This window comes from Pelodiscus sinensis, chromosome 2 (genome assembly GCF_052426305.1).
Source record: "Pelodiscus sinensis isolate ZL-2025 chromosome 2, ASM5242630v1, whole genome shotgun sequence".
Classification (NCBI taxonomy): Eukaryota; Metazoa; Chordata; order Testudines; family Trionychidae; genus Pelodiscus; species Pelodiscus sinensis.
In genome coordinates, this window is record NC_143053.1 from 186,816,416 (window position 1) to 186,839,823 (window position 23,408).

Below are 23,408 nucleotides of genomic sequence, written 5' to 3' on the forward strand. Positions count from 1 at the left end.
AAAACAGAAAATACTGGACGTTGCACATATCCGGTATTTTCTGAATATTTTTTTAACCAGACAGAGGGCACAAAAACCAGACTTCCCAGTAGAATACTGGACACCTGGCAACCCTACAGCTGGGGGAAAAACAACCCAGCAACCAACCTGCTTTCCCTGAGGCTTTTCCCCACCAGGGAGTACAGAGTCATGTGTGTCCCCAGAGCAGGTGCGAGGTGAGCACTCTACTCCTATCTCCCTCCTGCCTTCCTGGCCTGGCAAATTCTTTTAATTTGGCATACCCTGTTTCAAAGCGTTGCAGGATTAAATAAGAGGTTAAAATGTATTAGTATCTGAAAATCTCTGTATAGCTATTATGGCATTTAAAAGCACATTACATTGTTTCTCCTTTAACCCATGGAGTTATCCTTCTGAATTTTTAAGTCACCACGAAGTAATCACTCATATACTTACAGTTCCACCTACTATTCTTCCCAGTGGATACCATGCTCTTTCATCAAACCAATTTAAAAATTCATAAAACCCATGGGATGCAAGATGATGTGTTGATCTATAGTTAAACCTTTAAAAAAAGAGAGAGAGAAATTTAGATTATATTAAATTAAATTTCAATTATTCCATAGCAACAACTTCTAGTCTCTCCTCTTTCCATAAACTAGAAAATAGTAATTATAAATCAACATCTGGGTCAAGTGTCAAGACTTAAGTGTAAAAGAAATAAATACAACGTTCAATTTTGGACAAATAAAGTTTGGAGTCAAGCTAACCAAAGTTAATTCTCTCTTTTATCTACTATAACATTGCTTGCAGACTTAAAACTTGGAGTTTATAGACACCATGCAAGACATGTCCCTCCCTTTTAAAAGCTTTTGCTGATATCTGGCAAATATTATTCTTTCATTTTCAACTTTCCCTCTAATCTCCGTATCATGCCAGTAATCAAATATTTAAATGCAACAAATCAACAGATTATCCATTAGAGTCAGACCATTTAGGATACTGACAAAAATCAGTTTCTGATTGTGGCCAAATTTGTCAAGTCCTTCAATCTTAAGTATATCTTCGGCACTTATTCTACTGCCAATTTTCAATTTACAGGATAAAGATGAAGTAACATGGCAAAATAGGCAAAATCAGCACCAACACTACTCTGCACATAATCAGTGCATAATGTTGCTATCCATTGGACCAGAAGTTATCAAAATGTTGGCTAAACAAAAGAATTCTAATGCATTAAATTAAAGTTAAATGTACAATTTTACAACAGCACACTCTTCGTCAATACGTGACATAATGGAGCAAATACTCAAAAAATCAAGCTGTAAGCATCTAAAAGAAAATAAGATGTTAAGTAACAGTCGACATGGATTTGCCAAGAAGAAATTATGTCAGCCCAATCTACTATCCTTCTTTGACAGCTTTGTGGGTAAAGGAGAAGTAGAAGACATGATATAGACATTACTAAGGTTTTTTACACTGCCACACAAGACTGCCGCATAAACAAGCTATGACAGGGATGGGCAAAATATGGCCCATGGGCTGAATCTGGAGCCGGCAGTTCAGTGGAAGTCTTGAGCAGGCCCCCTGCCTTTTGCACCTCACGTGCCACTTAAAGCAGTTGGTTGTGGAGGCCATGTATTCGCTGCACGCCACACACTGGAGGGCCAGAGAAGCTCCATGTGCTGCTTCCACCCCTAGCACAAACTCACACTCCCATTTGCTAGAAACCGCAGAGGGGTCTGATCTTGGGGAAGTGGAGGAACACAGTTTTTGGTTTTTTCACACTTGACAGTAAGCTTCAATTTGTGGATGAACAGGTAAATTTGTAAAGTCTATGCAAAGGTGTTAGGGTGCTCTATAGCTACATAGTCAGGGTATTGGAAGGGTAAGTTGAATCATGTCTCATAAGTCTCCTATATATTGCATTCTACAGTATCTCAGAAATAAACTAGTACTTTTGAGTAATTTTTAATTAATCCTAACACAGGCATGGACAAAATAAGGCCCATAGGCCAAATGTGGCTTGCCAAACATTTGGATCAGGTCAACCACAGCTCAGTGAGGCCATCAGGCAAGCTCCCTTTCTATCACAGCCCACACACGTGTATCTGTGTGGTGTGCCCGAGGGCGGAAGGGGATCTGCACTCGGGATTTGAAATGTTAACCGGTTATCTGGTTAGCATCATCCTAAATGGGTAATGCTTACCTTGTTCTGGTTACCCAGTGGGGGCTGGGGTAGCTCCACACCTGCTGCTGGCAGGGGACTACTCTGTGGATGGGTTGCTCCAGCAGGTGCTGGGAGCAGGAGCCCAGTGGGCTGAGGTCTGTTCCAGCCGGACTGGAGAAGTGCCGAGACCAGATCCCACTTTTAGTTGGTTGTCCAGTTACACATTAGGTCAACCTAACAACTTAACCACTTAACTGCTGAACCAGGATTTTACATCCCTGTTCGCCACACACTGCCCCCCATCCTTAGCACAATCTTTGCAGCTCCCTTTGGCTGAAAAACAGTCAATTGCAGCTTGCAGGGGCAGTGCTTACAAGTGTGCACAGCATGCCACCTAGAGACACATGCTGACCCCAGCAGTCAAATGCATTGACCTTCCTACAGCCCAATCCTCTGGAGGGATGTAAAAACCGCTCAGAATAGTTAACTGATGAAACAAATGGTTTAACTGGATAACCACTGGCTGTGGATGGCAACTGCTCCAGGCCTGCGGTGGCCCTGTCAGCTGGTCTGCTGTTGTGGAAGGTGGGGAGTGAAGAGAAGACTCCGGATCCCAGTTAGCCAGTAAGCATACCAGTAAGGCATATGCTTATAAGTTAACTGGTTACCGAGCTAACCTTTGACATCCCTAATCCCCTGTCCCAAATCACAATCCCAACTTCTTCACCCAAACTCCCTCCCAGACCTCAAACTCCCAATCCTGCACCTCAATCCCCTACACTTAAGCTCCCTTCTGCACCCAGCCTCCATCCCCGACCCCACAGTCCCCTCTATTAATAGAATAGAAAAGTGAGGCCTGTGACAACTTACCAAATTCTTGGTATATGCACCTACCTGCTGGATATTACAGTGCATATTAAGTTCTATCTACACAACTTTTAACTGTAATATGGCTATGAGACTACCATGCTATAACTTTGTACCCTGATGTAATTTTAGATGTATTCTAGCTGAGGCTATAAATTTAAGGCTAGTAGTTATAAACATACTTTAAATTAAATATAAAAAAATACAGCAAAACAATGAGGTGAAGCAGCAGAACAGCTGTACAACCCATCACAGTAATTGGATTTTTGTAGTGACATGAATTTTGATAAGACTTATAACATAAGAATTGGTAAATGTAGGTACCTGATTAGCATTGTCATTAATATACTGGAAAATATCAATACTCATTTTCTCTTGGCTAGCTTTCTAATTTTAGCTTTGATTTTTATTCAACCCTGAAAGTTGTTCTTCCATGACACAGGGTGACACCATAAGATGACTGGGTAACACCATCACTGTAATTGACTGTTATATCCAGCAATTCTGTGCCAAATTAATTACTGCTCTTTTTATAAGCAGACATCTTTGGCTTTGACAATTAGTACTAAGATCTATAGTTCCTTGACAAAAACACTGTTTAAAAGGAATACTTAAAAGATATTTTGCTTACTCTATTAGTAAAACATACAAACAAAAACACCAGGACAGTAGCGCAACAACCTAATTTGGAGATTAACACCTCTAGAGGTGAACAGAAGTGATCATTACAGAATGTATTTGACCTTTTCAATACAAGTGATTAGAGCATGAAAAACTTACAGTAACTTTTTCTAGACTAGGGACCTGAACATGTAGCCAATTAACTGGTTACTTGGGAGCAGCCCCTCACCAGCAGCCTGATTAATTAACCGGTTAACAGATTAATCAGGACTTTACATCTCTATTCTAGACAGGGAACTAAATATATCATAAAAATAGATACAAAATACAGGCTAAGTGAAAAGAAGCCCCACTAGCAATAGCCTAATAAATCTAGTTCCCATCATTAATAGCATGAAATGGATAAGATTCCTGACAAGGTCATTAAAGTTCAGAGATGTCAATAGCAGCAGTGAACCTAATCAAAATCTTGTTAATTTCACTCTTCCCCTAAAACTTTTAGCAGCAGCAGGGACACCGCATCTTTATGCCTGCAGACTCAGGAAAATTACCTATAGTTTACACAGCTCATAATTCCAATCATTGCAATTGTTAAAGCTGGATTTTTTTAAAGCAAATTTAGATTTTGCAGAATTGATGGTCTAAGATGACTTCAAGACAAGCAGGATTTTAAGCCCATCTCATAAAAATGCTCAGTTCCAAAAGATTAAATATGACTGGTATTATCTACTTGTATACAAATTGTTCAACAAAACATTAATGATGAAAATTTAATTAAGAGCAGATGTTATAGAATGCAGTTATGTACATCTTTAACATTGCATCTGAGTTAAAAACTGTTAAATGTACGTTGTATACACACTTTTAATGTGGTTTAGATGTGTTACCTTATATAAAATTCAGATTCTGAGTGTATTTAAAATAGCAAGTCTATCACTCCATTAGCATTTTGCATCCTCAGTTCTTTCCATTTTACACATGATTACAAAGAAGGCCTGGAAAATTTATAATACTTACTCTAGCCAGGACACTAAACCAAACATAAAAGTACAGAAGATGCAAAATACAGGGGGAAAGGAAGAGCAGCATGCTATCTATCTATCTATCTCTTGGATCTAGCAAAGGGTAACAGAGTAACAGTTGCAAGGGCATGAAGAACTCTAACTTCTTGATGCATTCATTTAAGATTCTGAAGGTCCAGTATTAGCCTGAGACCTGCTATTGTTTTGGGAATTAGGAACCATTAGGGTATGTCTACACTTGCTCCCTATCTCAAGATAGGGATGAAATGTAGTGTACCGAAATTGATAATGAAGTGCAGGATTTAATATCCCGTGCTTAATTAGCATAATCGCATCCAGCCGCCATTTTGAAATCGCATTACTGCGAAATAAAACACCCCGTTGTAGCAGCATTATTTCAAGAGAAAATCCTTCTCTTGAAATAACTGTTAAACCTTCATATTTACATTCACCTTGACATTCACATTCATCTTCACATTCACAAAGGAACACCTGACAGCACACTGATCAAACCTGAAGGGGTGGGGAACCTCTCCACCCTTTATTATACCCCTGATATGCAGTAACAGGGAGCAGGGTGTGATCACCCCATGGGTCCTGCTAGGGAAAATTCTTTGAGACCAGTGCACAAGATGCATACAAACCTATTATAATGGAAATCTGCTATCACTTGAGAAAGCCATGGAAGCACACTAGGAATAGTGCACTTTATTTTTCTTCAGTTTATCCAAGAGCAGCTTTCAGAGTTGAAGCTGTTGAGATAGCAATACAACTAAAGCTAGAAGCAATAGCAGAGTAAAGCCAAGAGATGGCCTCTTGCATAAACCCAGTTTCCAAGGAGCTAGGCAGGAGGGTCTGAAACTGCCACTCAGCATCTCATCCTGAAACAACCAAAAGTCTCAGGTCTCCTCCTGCCCAGAACACCAGTGGATTCTGTAACATAAATGAAGCTAACATCTCTTCAGTTTCCTTTTCTCCCTGCCTCCCCATTGCATCTAGGCATCTTGCTTTCCCCCCCAACTCTGTTAGTGAATGCTAAAGTTTGATTCAAAGCATTCCATATGATTACAAATCAATAACTTATTTATATTTATGCTTCACTAGATTAACCCAGTGTTGCTTGGGTCCTTAACTCAAATAAGTTTTATTTTTCTTCATTTAAATCATTGCACTGGGGTGGAACTGGGGAGTAGGGATATAAAAATCACTTTTAATTGATTAACTTTTTTATTGTTTAACCAGTTAACTGATTAAAGGGGAGGGTGGATGGGGAAGGATCAGAGCACCTCATCATTCCCCAGCAGGGCTAGAGCAGCTCCTACCTGCAGGGCAAGGTGCATGGTCCCTTCTGCCCTAGGCAACCCCCAAGAAGTCGCCAGTGGTCATCCCCCACCTGCTGCCCTGAGCCCCTCTTCACTCCAGAACTGTCACTCGTGTATCTTCCCATGCCCCTGGCCTCTTGTCCTAAGCTCCTCAAGGACCTGACCTGAGTCCTACAGCCCCAGTCTCCCCTTCCCCAAAGAACCCCAGACAATGCTGGGTAAGTCTTCTAGCTAGAGAATATATATCTGCATAGCCACATTTTATGAATTTAAAATTTTTATAAGCCATTAAAATTCAAACTAGTTTTTATCATTCAATCCACTGAAAACCTGACTTTATATTATAAATTTAAAAAACAAAACAAAGCACAAATGAGAGAACATATAATCTTCAACTTGACTCTTTACACAGGGAACTATAACTTTCAAGAACTGAAACCCAATAAAAATAACCCCCCTGAAATTGATGCATTTTTGTCATTTTTTACGTGTAAGGAAAAAAAAGATGAAAGAATAAAAAATTAAAAGGAAAACTTTCACATTTCTAAATATTTCCTATCTTTATTTTGATTTTCTTTATAATTACTTAATGCTACTGGAAATCTGATAAAGGATTTTTTGTAAGCCCTTTGGATTTTCTTCTAAAAAATTACTACTTTGAAGAAAAGTATCAGTCAGTCTTCCTTGAGCTACAAATATTATGTCACTGCAGTCTTTCCAAAAAAGGAGCTCTGACAGTTATTAGTCAAAAATTAGTTTTGTCTCTATCCTATAAAGTCATTCTGATTTCAGGCACCAAAGTCACTAATCTGCTAGGAATGACTTACTGCCAGCTGTTACCACCTCTTAAAAAAATTTAATGCCTCTTTAAAATATTTTTAACAGAACTTTATCAAAGATACTGGGTACACTTAAGTAACACCATCAAGTTGACTAACTACACCACTCAAATTCAGGAAATTTGCAATTGCAGGAAAGGATGGAAGGCATAGTCCAAGTGATAGTAACATTTGACATGGGAAATTTATTCACTTGGGAAAAACTTGGTTGAATTCCCTCCTCAACTCCAACAATGCTGGAATTATCAGCACACTAATATTATGTCACCAGTGACCAGGAACGAAGAAGGCAAAGAAGAGTACATTTAAAACCTGACCTCACCTGCCATAGTGTTTCTGCTTTTGAATTATCAGTAAGAAAAAGAGCATAAAGTGAGAGCAGCAGAAAGGAAGAAGGAACTCAGATCAGTTCTTCTCCAGTGAGTAAAATTTACCTTAATCAAAATGCAGGACAATGTAGCACTTTAAAGACTAACAAGATGGTTTATTAGATGATGAGCTTTCGTGGGCCAGACCCACTTCCTCAGATCAAATAGTGGAAGATCTGAGGAAGTGGGTCTGGCCCACGAAAGCTCATCATCTAATAAACCATCTTGTTAGTCTTTAAAGTGCTACATTGTCCTGCATTTTGCTTCAGCTACCCCAGACTAACACGGCTACATTTCTATCACTAAAATTTACCTTGTTATTCATCCCCCCTCTTCTTCCCTCCTATAGGACTAGCTGGCAGAGATGCTAAGCGCTGTTTATAGCAAGAAGATAAACTTATTTGAAAGGTATTTGCTGTCCAAAATCCACCTTTGCAAAAGAACTGAAGTCTACCATCAAAGACTAACAAAAAAGTATTTAAGCCCAGGTGGCAGCCTCCTCTACCAACAAAGCTGAAAGGCTTCCCTGGAATGCATTTTACCAGTAATATCCTTATTTACCTGTTAAGTCAAGTTAGCTTCCATGCATTGGAAGGCATCAATATTTAAATGTGTAGGTCAAAAAAGTTAGGTAACTGCAGAAATTTCATTAAAAATCCATCTTTCAAAATAACTAACATTTTCTATTGTTCTCAATGGGACTAAGGCCACGGGCTGCCTTAAAACAAAATGCTCAGTCTTGATTACTCTTGGGGGAATTCTGAGCCAAAATAATAAAAATTCTGTGCACTAGTATATCTGTAACGATACAGAAAAATACAAAGATTAAGGAATTTTTGACAAACATTTCTTACTAGACTTAATACAGGAGTATGAACAATAATTCATTCAAACTACAATAGAGACACATACTTCCTGAACCCCTCAGAAACAGTGCAAAGGCATGGCGAAGTCAGGAGTAATGGAGGACCTGAGGGAAAGGAGAGGAGCCAGGGAGACAAACTGAAATGTGGTTTGGTTGAGTGAGACATATCAAAGGTTGATGGTGTGGCTATTAGTAAGGATGTAAAAAGTTAACAGGTGATACTTATTTGTTCTGGTTAGCTGGTGGGGGCTGGAGCAGCTCCACACCTGCTGTGGGCAGAAGGCTGCTTCAGCCCCATAGGGCTCACCATGGACAAGGGCGTTCCATCCCAGCTGGAGCAGCCCCTGCCCATAGGGGAGAGCCACTCAAGCCAGTTAGCCAATTAAATGGGATTTTAAGTTCCTAGTTGTTAGGGAGCTTCCCCCAGGAAGACTCTGGCTGACACTGTCTCATTGAATGGAAGAGACGCTCACTCCCCATCCCTGCAACACCCTCTGCCTATGGCCATCAATTCTGGCTGAATGCTACCACCCCCTACCTCCTGAACCCACTGCTTTGTGTGTTACAGACAAAACTGATCTTTGAATCAATTACTAATAACTGTCAGAGTTCCTCCACTTTGAACGCCAGTCTGTGATCTCTCCTCCCAGCAGCCCCACATGGCCCTCCCTCTCAGCCTCCTAACCCTGCTCCACCAGAGGCTGCTGTGACAAAAGCAGCCAGTTGATAGCTAATAGTGTTAGTTAGCTGGCTGCTCTGGAGTGACAATTGATTCTGGCGGGAGAAAGAAAACTGCAGCACTTCTATGGCAGAATGTATTTTCTGTGGCATGGAATTCCCCCAGAACTACTCTATGTACACATTTCATGTTTCCCTGAAGATCTTTCTGTAACACACCTTTGGAGAGAAGCCAGAAGAGTGTAACAAGAATGAGTACCTCACTGTAATACAGGGCATGGCGCATGCTGCAGAATTTACCACATTGAGACCACTGTTCCCTCTAAACTGTAGCCAGCACAGCTTCACAGATGATTAACCAGCCCCACTCAGTCAGAGGCTTGGGGCTGAGATTAGTCACCTGTGAAGCTGTGCTGCCACACAGTTTAGAGGGAACACTGAGACCTGCCTGTAAAGCCATTTTAGTGACTAACTTGTCTTCCTCTATTAAAGACTGGAACTCCTGTTTCACCTTATCTGAAAGCTTGCCTTTGAAATCAAACTGTATCCCAACAGGGTGAAATCATAATACGGGAGACCCTCACAATTTGCAAATTGCGATTCGCTGTTCAGCATAGTCACAGGAAGGTCTCCTACCCACCCTAAGTGGACAGTGGGGGCCAGCAGCTGCCTGGAGCTCCATGGCTCCCAATTCCTGTGGTGAGTTCAGAAGCGATGGCTCCCAGTATTCGTGAATTTCACCATTTGCCAGGAATGCATCCACCACGAATAGTGAGGGTTTACTCTATCCTCACAAAGCTTGATGGTTTGCAATACAAATTTGCAATACACCTGTGGAATAAAGCTTCCTCCCATACAAGTCTAGCTTCTTGTTTTCTTTAATGGAGGAGGAGGGCTGAAGCCTGGTGTCCATCTTTTTCACTGGCTGCTGCCACAAGGAAGCATTGAGTAGGATGTTACATAAGTGTTTGAACCTCTACAAGACCATATAGTACTATTTCTCATCTCCTTTTGAAGTGACACTCAGAAATGGGGGGTCTGCCAACGGGCCTTGATAGGCTATTATAGTTGGAGTTGCAGACATTAGAGTATCCACCTACTCATGTGATTTTTCCTGGACCTGCCCTGGAAGGGAATATTAGGACCACAGCCATCCTCCTCAACAGCTCCTGATGAGTTTGAAATCATCTGAAGGCTCTGCTACAATTGCCTCATTCAGGGATGAGGAAGAGCATGCTAATAGTATTGGGAGCTTGTTCATTTCTTGCTCCTCATGCAGATGTTCATGAGAAGGATCCTGATTTGGCCTGGTGTCGGGCTAAGCTCCAACATAAAATAATGTTCATTGGATGAAGTGCTGTTATCAACCAATTCACAAGGTTTTAATATATGAAAGAATACATCTCACATCAGCTATATTTCAGTTCCTAAAGTTTTTAAAATGTTTCATTAGCAAGCTTGCAACTAATAAAAATGGAAGATATTCCACTCAAAGACAAGTGATTAAAGCAAGTTAAAATAGATACTTGTTTCTTGAACAATGCTAACTGAACATTCAATGTGTATAGTACATAATCACATACTAACCTACCCATAAAAAAAAAAGTTAAATAACTTTCAAGGGACAACTAAAGTATCAACTAGAAAATAATGGACCTCAGCAAAATTTGAAAAAAAAAACAAAAAAACAAAAAACAACAACATTTACCAGGGATGTTAACATGTATCTGTGAACACTAACAACTGATAAGCCTGAGCTTTATTGGTTAACCCTCATGGTTACACATGCTGCCCCACCTCTGTATCAGAGTGGGAGGTGGGAGCCGGCTCCTGAAAAGCCTCCTTCCTTCTTCCATTGTCTCCCAGAGAGAGTAGATCAGAAAGACAAGTGGGAGCTGGTGCTCGGTGGGGGGAGGGGGAGACACAGCTTAAACTTTGTGACAGTCTTGGTGGCAATCACCAGTGAATAGGCCAAATCATACAACATACTGGTAACCAAAAATCACTGTTTTCTCTTCAAGCACTGCAGTATAAGAAGGGGACATCAAGAGGCCCCAGTACATAGTTGCCTGAAGTCAGGTACATTCTCCCGGTGCCCGCTGCTTTGGTCTCATACTCAGAGGCATTCACCTCATGTAATAAGCTGGATTTCAGTACCACCAAAATAAACTAGCCAAAATTTGGCAGAGCCCTCAGCTCCAATGATGATGGGAGGCCTTCAAAGGGAAAGCTGACCCATTTAGTTTAATGAGGATAGTGTGGGAAAACCTAATATGAGGCCCATTACAGGTTTCATCATTATTAAGTTTACTCTTCAAAGTACTCTGGCATAGTCTCATAAGAGTTTCCTTGAAGGCTATGCCAGCTTTTTTTTCAGTGCAGAGATGGTGCAGGCATCCTTGGCACATCACAGTAATACAAGGCAGAAGACAATATGGCCAACCATCCTAGATAAAGTTTTGCTGAATTAACATGTTTAAAGCTGCTGTGCAGCCCCTCTTTCTTGATCTAAGACATCTTGGGGGGGGGGGGGGGGAGGACAGACAGGAAAGGGATGTGCTCAGAACAGTGCAGGCTGACAATCTGCCATCTGAACCCAAGAACATGGTGCAAGTGTCACTGAGCTGAGACATTCTGAGCATACAGAATAATACTGTGCTGAAGCACAGAAGTATCAGCATGTCACTGAAGCGTTCCAAAAAGGCTATCCTTATGTAGACACAGCAAAAGTGCTAGTACACTGAAACAAGGATGAATTTTGTGTGTGGCTTTCCATTAAAACTGCTCAAAATTAATGCTATGTTACAGTTTTCCCCTGAGCAACAGATAGAGCTCAGCCTTCTTTACCAAAGATAAAAATGAAAATTCATTTTTATTGCTTTGAAATTAAATAACCAACTCAAACTGAAAGAACAATGTCAACCACTGAAGAGGTTTAGCAAGAGCAGAAAAGTGAGGCTATCACAAAAGTTCTCAGAAAACCCAAAAGTCACCAGCAATTAAGTTACAACACTGCAAATACTCAATGGAATTCCTTTACTCTCAATCTTCATTTTCCGTGTGGCAACTGAAAGATTAAAAGTTAAGGTAAAATGGAACACGAAACATATAGCATCTTTTCCAAACTACCTGAAACATTAGACACAGATGAACTGTGCTAGTGGTTAATGTAACATATGACAGAGTACCCTAAGATTAAACTTGTTGAACATTTTCAGTTTTGACACTTGTTCCACAGTTTAGCAGACCAACGCCAACCATTAGCTGACCATCTCAAAAAAAAAAACAAAAAAAAAAAACCACCCCAATAAAATTGGACCAGAGCACCCTCGGACCAGAGGGTTGGCCGTGGCAATCCCAAGGTAGAGGAGCCACAGCTACTGCAGCAGCCCCAACACCTGGAGTTGGGAAGCTATGGCAGCCACAGGATAATGGAGCCCAGCAGCCCTGGAGAGCAGAGTCCCAGTGGCCGCAGAACCCCTGGCACTCTGAAGCTGTGGCAGTGTTGGTGCTAGAAAGCTGCGGCAGCTCCAGTGACCCGAGGGCTGCAGAGCCACAGAGGCCCTGGGACAGCGGAGTCCTAGTGGTCCCTGGGCATTGGAGCTGCAGCAGCCCTGGGGTGAGTGCAGCATGATGGCCCCAGGGCAACAGAGCTGCAGTGGCGAGGACTGGCCAGCGGAGCTGGGAGCCAGCCTGGGGGCAAAGAAGCTCCATTAGGTCTGCTGACAGCCCAGAGTCCCACCAGCAAAGGGATCAAACTGACCTCCCCGAGTCCATAAACTTTGTCATTTGGGACCAGTCAGGTCCCAAGGGTGCCAGACCAGAGAGGACAAACCTGAATTTCACTTTTTGAATGGGAAAAAAATAGCTATAAAATGAAAGTCTTGGAGGAGTAGCCATGTTAAGCTGTAACTTTAAAAACAACAAATAGTCCTATGGCACCTTAGAGACAAACAAAACTATATATATTTACACGGGTTGGACCTCCCTGGTCTGGTGCCCTCAGGACCTGACCAGTCGCAGATGAGGGACTTTTCCCGACCAGAGGAGGTCATTTCTGGACTAACTGCCACCAGCCCTGGCCTGACTGCTAGCCTCCCAGCTGGCTTTCTCCTCCCTTGCTGGCCTCCCAGCTGGCTCTCCACCCCCCTTGCTGGCTTGTGCCAGTGTGCAATGGGCTCCAGCTGCTGCACTCAGCAGACCTGCCTCCTCTGTGTGCACCAGGCTCCAACTGTCATTCCCAGAAACGCCACTGCCTCTGTGTGCACTGGGCTCTTGCTGCCTTTCTGGGCAGCCCCACTAGCCTGCAGGGCTCCCAGGTGCTAGCTCTCCACCAGGACTCTCTGGTCATGAAGGACCACAGATGTTGCCGGACCAGAGTGTCCCAGTTAAGAGAGTTTCAACCTGTAGTATCATGAGCTTTCGTGGGCAAAACCCAGTTCGTCAGATGAGCTTGAGTGGAAGAGTTCCACTCAAGCTCATCTGAGGAAGTAGGCTTTGCCTATAAGATGAAGACAGTCCAATGTTAATAAAAAATAAAATACTTTAAAATCTCTTTAAATATATGAGAATTATAAATATCATTAAAGTCGCAATACTGTCAGGACGGAATATTAAAATTTTTCCCCAATAGTATTTAAAAATAAACTTGAATATGCATTGAATTATATGTTGAAACACTACATTTTAGAACAGATGTGACACAAAGGAAGCAAGTTCAAGGTATACCATAAGACTAAAGAAAGAAAACTGAAAGAGTAAGGGTAAAAGGAATTGTATCGAGTGATATTACTGATGGTTTGTCCTAAATACAGTAAACTTCCGATAATCCGGCACCTTTAGGACCCAGGGGGTGCCAGATTATCAGATATGCCGGACTATCAGAAGGGGGGGCTATGAGGGGTCTGGAGTTGGGTGAGGGGGATGCCACCCCAGACCCCTCATAGCCCCCACTTTCAGCCGCTGCTCATCAGTTTCAGCAGCAGCTGAATCGGGGACGCCTGCAGCAGAGCAGATGGAGTGCTGCCTGGTTGGTCCAGTAGCACCGACCCTTGGAGCGGCGAGACCAACCCAGCAGCACCCCAGCTGCTCTTGGGGACAGCTGGGGCAGAGTATCTGGGGTGCTGCCGGGTTGGTCCCGCAGCGCTGCTCCTCGGCGCTACTGGACCAACCCGGCAGCACCCCAGCTGCTCTGCCCCAGGTGTCCCCAAGTCAGCCCCTGCTGATACTGATCAGCGGCTGACGTCAGGAAGCTGGGGCAGAGCAGCTCTGCCCCGGGCTTCCTGGAGTCAGCCGCTGGTCAGTTTCAGCAGGGGCTGAATCGGGGACAGCTGGGGTGCTGCCGGATTGGTCCTGCAGTCCCGAGGGGCAGCTCTACGGGACCTACCTGGCAGAACTTCAGCTACTTTCCCCCGGCTTCCCTGATTCAGCCGCTGGTCAGTTTTAGCAGCAGCTGAATCGGGGAAGCTGGGGGCAGAGCATCCGGGGACCATCAGGAGTACCGGACCATCAGAGTTTTACTGTACTCCAATTTAACACCCTCCAGGTCAGGCAACATGAAATGTTATTTTTCCAACTGGTTGGTATGCATATAAATGTTCCATCCAATATGCAGCTTTCCCCAGTTAGTCACATTCATCCTTGAAGAATTATGCTTCTCAACATCTGAGTTTTCACACTATCTGGCAATCTTTGGGACAGGACGATCAGAATCTGAAAAGCCTCCATAAACTCATGCCCCAGACAAAAACATGTTTTTCAGGGCAAGAAGTAACAGTTACATAGTGTTTACTGTGTATATACACATCAAAGGAATGCAAAGACTGTAAATCAAGCACTCAAAATATAAGAAATGCCAGAATTAAGATTATCTGTACAATTAATCACCATGCCATTTTTTCCCCCACAAGATCCCTTCCCCATTTGTCATACAGCTTAGATGGATCCCAATGAATGAAACAGGGGAATAGTTAGAAAGGTTGCTGTTTACATAACCCATCTCATGTATTGCAGAAGATGGAAGGCATATAGCAAACAAGGCCAGGGAATAGCACTAAAAGAAAGGGGGCACGTGATAGAGAGGAAAAAAAGAATAAGAATGTTAGCATGTACAAACCCAGGAGCTTCAACAGTACAACATAACAAAACTAATCACTTGAACTGAAGTAGTAACTCCATTAGCTGACAAGAGAAGGACTTATCTTGCAATCACAACAGGGGAACATATCACGCAGAAGCAGCCGATTTTCAGCCAGAATACCCAAACATGTAGATTTGGCAGACTATCTTAAAATCAAGGTGGCATACTGGATAGAAATTTGGGTCGCCTGTATTTAGAATCTAGAGCTTTTTCTCAGCTCTGCTACGGCTGACCTTGAGGACACACACAATCATCCTTTCTGCAAAATAGAGGAAAGATACTTTCATCTTTACTCGGGTATAGTGTAAGAATGTTAAGGACTAGTCGACTATCAAATAGTCGAGTCAACTAGTTGATTGCCCTCCCCCCTCTACCTCTATAAGATAGAGGAAGCAAAGGGGCAGGGGGGAGGGGAAGGAAGAGGAGGTACTTCAAAGCGGCAGCACCACATGGAGCCCAGGTTCAGCTCTATGCAGCACTGTCCATTTGAAACACCACCGCAGCATCAACTGGGAGTCCCCAGCTGACCCGGGCTCCACATGGCATTTCAAAGCAGCAGCACAGCATAGAGCCCAGAGTAGTCCCCCGCTGAGCCCAAGCTCCATGAGGGCGCTTCTGCTTTGAAATGTATAAGAGCTCCTGCTGAGGACTCTTGTACATTTCAAAGCTGGCACTACAGCATATGTTACATTTATTTTTCTAATAGTCTAACAAATGAAATGGTTGAATTGCATTTGACCAGACCTACTCACTGCATTTCGAGATATTCTTTCCCTTCCTGACTATATTCCATAACAGATTATGGGCTGTCTTTTTCAGGAATTGTACCCAGCATCAGTTTGCGCTCTCATCCCTTAATTTTTTTTCTTCTTTCCCTACAGTGTATTTTCTACCTCATCCCTGTATTTCATTTCTCTTTACTTCCCATACTCATTCCATGCAGTCTCTGTACACAGCATGCACATACTGTATTTCTCTTTAACTTATCCAACAAGCTCCCATCTCCACACCCTTCTGAAGAACCCCAAACAAAGGAGTTCTGTGAAGTTTCCAAGCACTAATAACTAGCAGACAAAACCTATCAGCTGCCAACAGATAAAGATTGGAAACAAGAGACATTATCCAGAGACAATATAGAGGTGAAAAGCCAGCGAAGCTTCTGGGAACGGGGAGGGTGTTTGGAATAGGGATGTGAATGATTAACTGGTGGGGACTGCTCCAGTCCTGTGGGACCCTCCCCAGTACATCATGGGCAGGGGCACTCCAGCCTGGCCAGAGCAGCCCCCGCTCCCACCACTTTAATCGGTTAACTGGTTAAACAAAGTTTAACCGGTTAACTAATTAAATGGCATTTTACATCCCTAGTTTGGAATCTTATTTGGATGGTATCATTGGATCCCTGGTCAAGGATTCCAGTTTTGCATATCATAGGTCTCAAACAAACTCCCATACATTCCTTCTATTTCTCCTTCCTATACCAGTGTCTCTTGGACTACATTCTCCTGGCTCTTGCAAGGCTCTTAGCTCCAGTACTCTTTCTGGGTTGTCCTCCACCCATTAATAATTTCCATATTTGTTTCTGCTGCTGTTTATAGTTTTTGTGAACAGCAGCAGAGACAGAGAGATCTTTGGGAAGGTCTACACTACAAGCGTTTCAGCTGCAGGTACTTTGCTGTAAAGCAGGTGCTTGCTATATAGAGTATTTTTCATCACTTTAGTAAATCCACTCTCCAAGAGGTGATAGTTATGACAATGGAAAAATTCTTCTCCAATTATGTCTGCACTGATGTTAGATCAGCTTAATTACATCTTTCATAGGTGTGAAAAATTCACCCCCCAAGTGACATAGGTAGGTGTGCAGACCGGGCCTACTTCACATCTTCTTGATTGGTACAGTATTAAAGACAATCTTCTAAAACTAAAAAATGTGTAGCCCTTCAAGCTACAAACCAGTAAGTAGCTTCAATCCATAGCAAAAGGTTAAGTAAGTGTAGCAAAACTGAACAAGGCCTCCCCCTAGGTACGTATGCCAGTGCTCCAGAATCTGTACTAGTTACGTATTGGTCTCTAGGTGAAGTTTAAGGTGTTTGTTATTACCATTAAATAGCCTGGGATTAGCTACTTGAAAGATCACTTCTTACTCTGTGCCTTATTGAGACAGATCAAGTCAATAAAGGTATCCAAGCTAAATTTCCTTCATTTTAAAACAGAGGTGGCACCTAACAGCATTTTCTGTGAGGGCTCCAAGACTGTGGAATTTATTCCTCTTGGTCTGAAATAGCTCAACTTTGATGACCATCTTGGCATTCCCTGAAAGCATCCATTTGACAGTTGTTTAAGAATGCTGAATATATGCTACCCCCAAAATAAAGTGGAAAAGCATTTCTGGGGGTGTTCAGCTGGCTGAGTTCCTGCTGAAATGGTTACTTGACTACTGCTGGGGTTTCATCACTCACTAGCCTAGGTTACCCCATTGCTGCTCCAGTGCAGTGGTCCCCAACGCGGTGCCCGCGGCGCCATGGGGAACATGCTGGCGCCAGGTGCAAGGGCATCCCCGTCCCCTGGCGTGCCCCCGGACGCACCGCCCCACCCCCGGGCACCTGGCACGTGAGTGGCCCCAACCCCCGGGAGCCTCTAAAGGTTGGGGACCACTGCTCTAGTGCCTACTGTTACACTTCTGGCATGCAGCATCATTACATTAACATAATTTTTTATATTTTTACTGCTATCCCCAGACTTGGAGCATGACCACTGGATTCTATTAACCTGATTCTATAGATCAGTGGTCAGCAATGTGTGGCGCACGTGCCATAAGTGGCACGCGAGCCAATTTTGAGTGGCATATGCAATCCACAGTGGGAACTCAGTTCCCCCACCCCCAATCTTCCCACGACAATGTGGAGCCCACACAGCCATGAGAGTTGGAGCACCAGCTCCAGCTTCGGGGCACATGGGGGGGGGGGGGAGGAGAAGGTGAAGAAAGCCCCAACCAGACCCGGCACCCCACTCATGTCCCTCAGAACCATCCAGTTCCCCACCCACCTCCACCAGGCAGCACAGGGACCCCAAGCAGAGCCAGGACAGCCCTCCCGCCATGGGATTGAGGCCCCAGCCCTGCATGTGCCCCCCTGCTGCTCCATCCACCCCAATGGCATGCGGCAGGGGCTGGGGGAGAAAGAAGCAATGGAGTGGAAGAGTCCCCCCTGGTGCCCCCAAGAGCCGCCCCGGCTTCCCACCCGCTTCCACCTAGAGGCACAGGGAGCCCATGAAGAGCCACAGGACTTGACTCCTCACGTGCACCGCTGTAGCGCCCCCTGTCCCAGCCCCGCTGGCATGCAGGAACTCACAGGAAGGAAAGGCAGAACAGGCTTCTCTGTCCCTGGGGCCTAGACAGGATTGTCCCCGAGCAGCTGCCACTGCACAAGAGGGTGCCAAGGACTGGGGGGTGATGAGGCAGCGTATGTGTGTGTGTGTGGGGGGGGGGGGCGCGCTAGGTGAGAAGGAAGCACTGGGGTGGGGGAGTCCATCCCTACTACTCCTGAGAGCTGCCCTGGCTCCCCCCAGCCACTGATGGCAGAGCCCCCTCACAGAGCCACCCCCCCCCATCATGAGAGGGGTGGGAAAGTGAGGGCCAGGGTAAGGGAAGCAGGGGCTGGGGTGAGGAGGTAATGGGGGAATTGGGAACTGGAGTGTGATGGGATCAGGCTCAGATCACAGGATCTGGGGGCACGTGGTAAAGCACCTCTCCACAGGCAAGGCTGTGCAAGGAGCAGACCCCAGGGACTGCCCACAGCTTGACCCATGCCGGGGAGCGGGGGGCACACAGATGTACAGAGCCCAAGCCCTGGACTGATGCAAGGCGACAGCAGGCCTGGCCTACTCTCAAGGTGGACAAGGAAGCCCAGGTCAGTCCACTGCTCTGAAGTCACCCTCTGCTCTAACAAAGTAGACACCCTCCCCAGCTGGGGACAGAACGCGAACCCTTTTAGCAACACATCAGGGAACTGAGGTCCGCGTCAACCCACAGTTCTTCCTGAAACTCAGTGAACAACTGTGCAGTGCTGCTTTTACACAGCTCCACCCCAGAGGTGGCTGCATCTCAGCACTGAGCAGGGCCAGCTGCTTTTCTGCCCCAGGTGAGAGATCCCTGTATAACCAGCCCTAGTGTCAATTCTGCAGAATTCCTGGCTGTCTCGTAGCCTGTGAAGGGTCCCTGAGAGAGTCCTGCAGTGGTGGGACACAGGGAGACATCTCTGGCAAGGTAAATTAACTAGATGGTCATGAGAATGGGGAGCCCTGGAGCTGCTTGCTGGCCAGGAGGAAGCTGAGCTCCCTCCCCATCCCACTGAGGGAACGGCAGCACAGTGATGTGCTGTCCAGAGGCCTTCCCTGCTACAATGGGGCACGAAGCCAGATAAATATCCCTCCTCATGCCCAAACCCCTGCATCCCAATCACCCTCACTCACTCCCCTCCGCCCACCAAGACCCCACACCCCCACCTTGCTCCTGTAGCATCCCTCCTGGGCACACTGCACTCTCCCTTGCTCTTGCTCCTCCCCCCTGGCTAGACACCTTACTCCCAGCCTGCTTCTGCATCCTAGCTCTCACTCAGACCTTGCACCCTCACTTCCTCTTGCACCCCCCTCCTGCCCAGACCCTGCACCCCCATCCCTATCCACTCGCTGGCAGCCCAGTCCCATACACTGAACCCATCACTTTTGTCCACACCCCAGAGCCTAAAGGAGGCCACAAAATCCACTAACTCTGGAACACAAAAAAAGCAAGTCTGGCCTATGGGAAGCTCTGAACTTCAGTCCTCCCTGTTACTCCTATGGCATTCCATCCCCCTGAGGGAAAGGGAGGTGTCTCAGTTGGGGGCTACATCAGTGGGGGGGCAGAGGCTTTTGGAGGAATTTTTTTTCCCTTCTCACCTTTTGTGGTCCCCAACTGATTTGCTGTGGGTCAGTACCTCTGACCCCCCAAAAAAGTTCCCCACCTCTGCCATAAATAAAGAAGATATTAAAACTCTTTGTGGGCATAAATATTTATCAAACTTCATTTTAAATAAAGTAAAACTAACATGAAAAAGTTAAACACTTAATCTGTTTAATAATTTAAATGAAACCATTCTTTTTAGCTGCAGCACTAGCAAAATGGCTCGGGCGTAATTATGTAATTAACAGTGAGCTTCCATTAGCAACTGGTGATCCATAGAAATGTTTTCATTGAGACAGGTGGTCCACAGACCAGAAAGTTTGAGAACCACTACTCTAGAATATGAGAACCACTACTCTAGAATATAAGTGCTGTCAGGGCTGTGCCTCCAGGGCTGGGAGGCAGTGGAGGCTGCTATGGGGAGAGGAAAACACGTGTGGGGGGGTCCCCCTGCTCCAAAGCCACGTTGGCCCATGGGTGCCTGTGTCCCTGGCAGGAAGACAAGGGCACGATGGACCAGACCCCCATAGGATCTCACCCCCAGCAAGGCTGGACCCTCCTGGGGCCAGTTACCCCCCAGCCATCCTGACCCCAGCCTGTCCTGGTAATATAGCATTGTGCCCCTGCAAGACTGGAGCCAGCCCCTGCTTCCGGGGGGGGGGGGGGGGTGGAGGAGCCCCGAGGCTTCGTACCACATCTGGCTTTCGCGGAAGCACACACACATGCTGCTCCTCTCTCTCTGCGGGAAAAGCTGGAGTGGAGTCCAGGACAGGAAACCAAGTGGGGCAAACAGTGGAGAGAACCTCCCTTCTCCGCCCAGTCCCCTAAGAGCAGCATGACCCAGGGCAGGAGGGTTAAATCTTGGCAAACTGCTTCAGAAAGGTGGCTGACTCCTGCTATAGAGGATTGGCAAAGCTACATAATATGAAGCTGTTTGCAAATTCAGGAAGGTAACTGCATCTATTTACAAGCAGAATGTTTCTTATGGCAGCAAAGGTGTTAGAAAATTAATTTGTGTTTTTTTATCTTTCTGAGTTGATGCTATGTCACCTAACTCACTATAGCATGATTTCATTCACCAAATGAGCCTTGATAAAGAAGAAGAATGAGAAAAAATTAGGGCATAATTTAGGCACTATACCAGGAAAAAATTCTTGACAGCAAAAACTATAACAGTTTAGAATAGTTATTCCCTTTACCTAAACTTAGAACAGAAAAGCATTCAAAAAATGTATAGGAGACGATTCCTGAAGTAATAGGAACAAATTTAACAAATCCCATAGTCTCCAATTTATATTTCTTCAGATTAGCATTTTAATTTTACTTATTTACTTTTTCATAATAAAATACTCTTACGGACAAAACTGTGTACCCTCTACTTTTGCAGTACAGGAATAATATTAAAATAAATTAATACCATGCTTAAAGCCATGTATGAGTTCATGGTGTTTTTTATTTCACTAGACACAAACTTTGCCTCAAATACCATAATTTACAAGCTAAATAAGAAATACAAATTGCACAAGCTGTATAATGAAGTGTTCAAATTGAACATACTATATATGTTAGTAAAGCATTAATTCTTCTAGATTGTGTAAAGACAAAAATATAAATGCTAAGTACTAAATAAACACTGAAATAATCAACCATAAGACACCTCAGACCTAAATGAACAATGCAAAAATATCTTAAAGACCTAAATAATGGGTGCCTTCCTTAAAGTGGTCTCAACTATCACAAGAAAAATACTTCAATGACACACATTCCAAAACATTTCCTCACACTCCTGCTTTTTTTTTTTTTTTTTTTTTTTTGCTATAACCACAACACTTGCTGCAAGGACTAGAACTGAAACCAGGGCAGCATTTCTTGTCCTTTTGAATACTGTAATATGGTTCCATTCCCTCCAATATGTAAGAATCCAGCTTATATACAAAAGAAACCAATATTTAGAAAAAGATACTGTATCTGGGAAACAGCAAAAGACCTTATGCTAAAAAAAGGCTCTCTGAAATATCTGGCACTAATTCAGTTTTACCAATGCAGTCCTTTTCCCTGGCCTTGGCCATAAAGGAATAATAATTAAACAATACTATTAAGTACTACCACACACCTGGAGACGACAATGTGACAGTAAGACTTACTATGAAATTTTAGTTCCTTTTTGGTTCATCTTCAAATCGCCCTGATTTAGATGAAGATTCCTCAGAAGAAGTGGGCTGTACCCACGAAAGCTCGTGATACCATCTCCATTTTTTGTTACTTTCCAAGATGCTGCAGAACTACTAGCTGTTTTTTTTCCCCAGTCACAGACTAACACAACTACTCCCTCTGAAACTTTTGAGCACTGATTTATTTTACCTTTCATAGCGATTTGAGTTTTTCTACTCAACAGCCTACTTCGCTGCTGTAGCCACAACTTTCCGGACACCTCCCTTGCCTCCGAAAACTGAATTTCGTAACCACTCTCCCAGCTGCAACGTGCAAAATTCAACTCCAAGGGTGAAGCAGAGGCAGGAGGAAGACACAGCGATGAGGCGGCTTCATTTCCCCCGCTGTCTTCCGATCGCACCGCTCTCCCCGTGCTCCACAAAGCGCCCGCACGCTGGCTGCGCATTCCCGCTCCCATGCCCTACCTTCGGGTCCCGCTCAGGCTGCCTGCGCCCCCTCATTGGGCCCTCTGCGCCTCGCGTGCCCTAGCACCTGGTGCCCCTTCGCTCCTCGCCCTGCCGCGTCCTCTCCCGGCTCCGCCGCAGCTCCCGCCCCCGGCAGCGGCAGGAACAGGCGCAGCTGCATTTGGCCAAGGGGGCGAGCGGTGCCCGGCCGGGTTGGGCCGTTTGCAGGAGCGCCGGGCACGGGAGGGGACGCCGCGCTCGGCAGCGGCGGGCTCCGCCAGGCTCACCCCGCCCCCCGTCCGGGCCGGCGGCGGCGACTCACCACGGGTCGAACTCGTGGATGATGCTCTCGAAGCGGATGACGGCGAAGAGCCGGGAGCTGAAGCCGGCCAGCCAGGCCAGGAAGAGGATGGTGAAGGAGAGCAGCGACTGCCAGCCCGCCGGCTGCGACAGCCCCCCCGACAGGCCACCCACCGGGGGGCCGCCGGCAGCCGCCGCGGAGGAGCCGCCGCCCGCCCCAGGCCGGCTGTTGCCCAGCGCCGAGGAGCCGGCGGAGTTGGCGGGTTTGTGCCTGTGGTCGGGGGCCGAGTGCTCCGCCATGTTGTACCCCGGGCTGCTCGCAGTCTCTCCGCCTACCGCGCGGGCGGGGGGGGGGGGAGCGGGGCAGAGAGGAGGCGGAGGGAGGGTCCGCCCGCTCCCTGAGCGCTACGGCGGGGGCTGCGGCTGCCTCACTGGCTGCCCCCGGCCGCCTCGCCGAGCCGGGATCTGCCTCCGGGCGCAGCCGTCAACATCCCAGGGCGGCGCGAGGCAGAGAGCGCGAGCGCGGCCGGGGCGGCAGCAGCGCGCGCGAGCTGGAGGGCAAGGAGCGGAAAGGCGGGGCCACGGCCAGAGAGAGGGGGCGGGCAGAAGGGGGGGGAGGAGGAGTCGGCGAGGAGGAGCGCGAGAGAGGCTGCGCACGAATGGATGGGG

General features: G+C 45.6%; 1 protein-coding gene across 1 annotated transcript in view; it reads right to left on the minus strand.

The window, feature by feature from the left end:
• Positions 1-23,337, minus strand: part of STT3B (STT3 oligosaccharyltransferase complex catalytic subunit B) — an 80,559-nt gene extending 57,222 nt beyond the window's left edge. The window contains exons 1-2 of the mRNA XM_075921974.2: positions 22,762-23,337; positions 454-562 (exon numbers count right to left, since the gene is read on the minus strand). Of these exons, the coding sequence (XP_075778089.1) occupies positions 454-562; positions 22,762-23,039 (387 nt within the window). The 5' untranslated portion in view covers positions 23,040-23,337. The remainder of the gene's footprint in view (positions 1-453; positions 563-22,761) is intronic.
• Between the last annotated feature and the right edge of the window lie 71 nt (positions 23,338-23,408).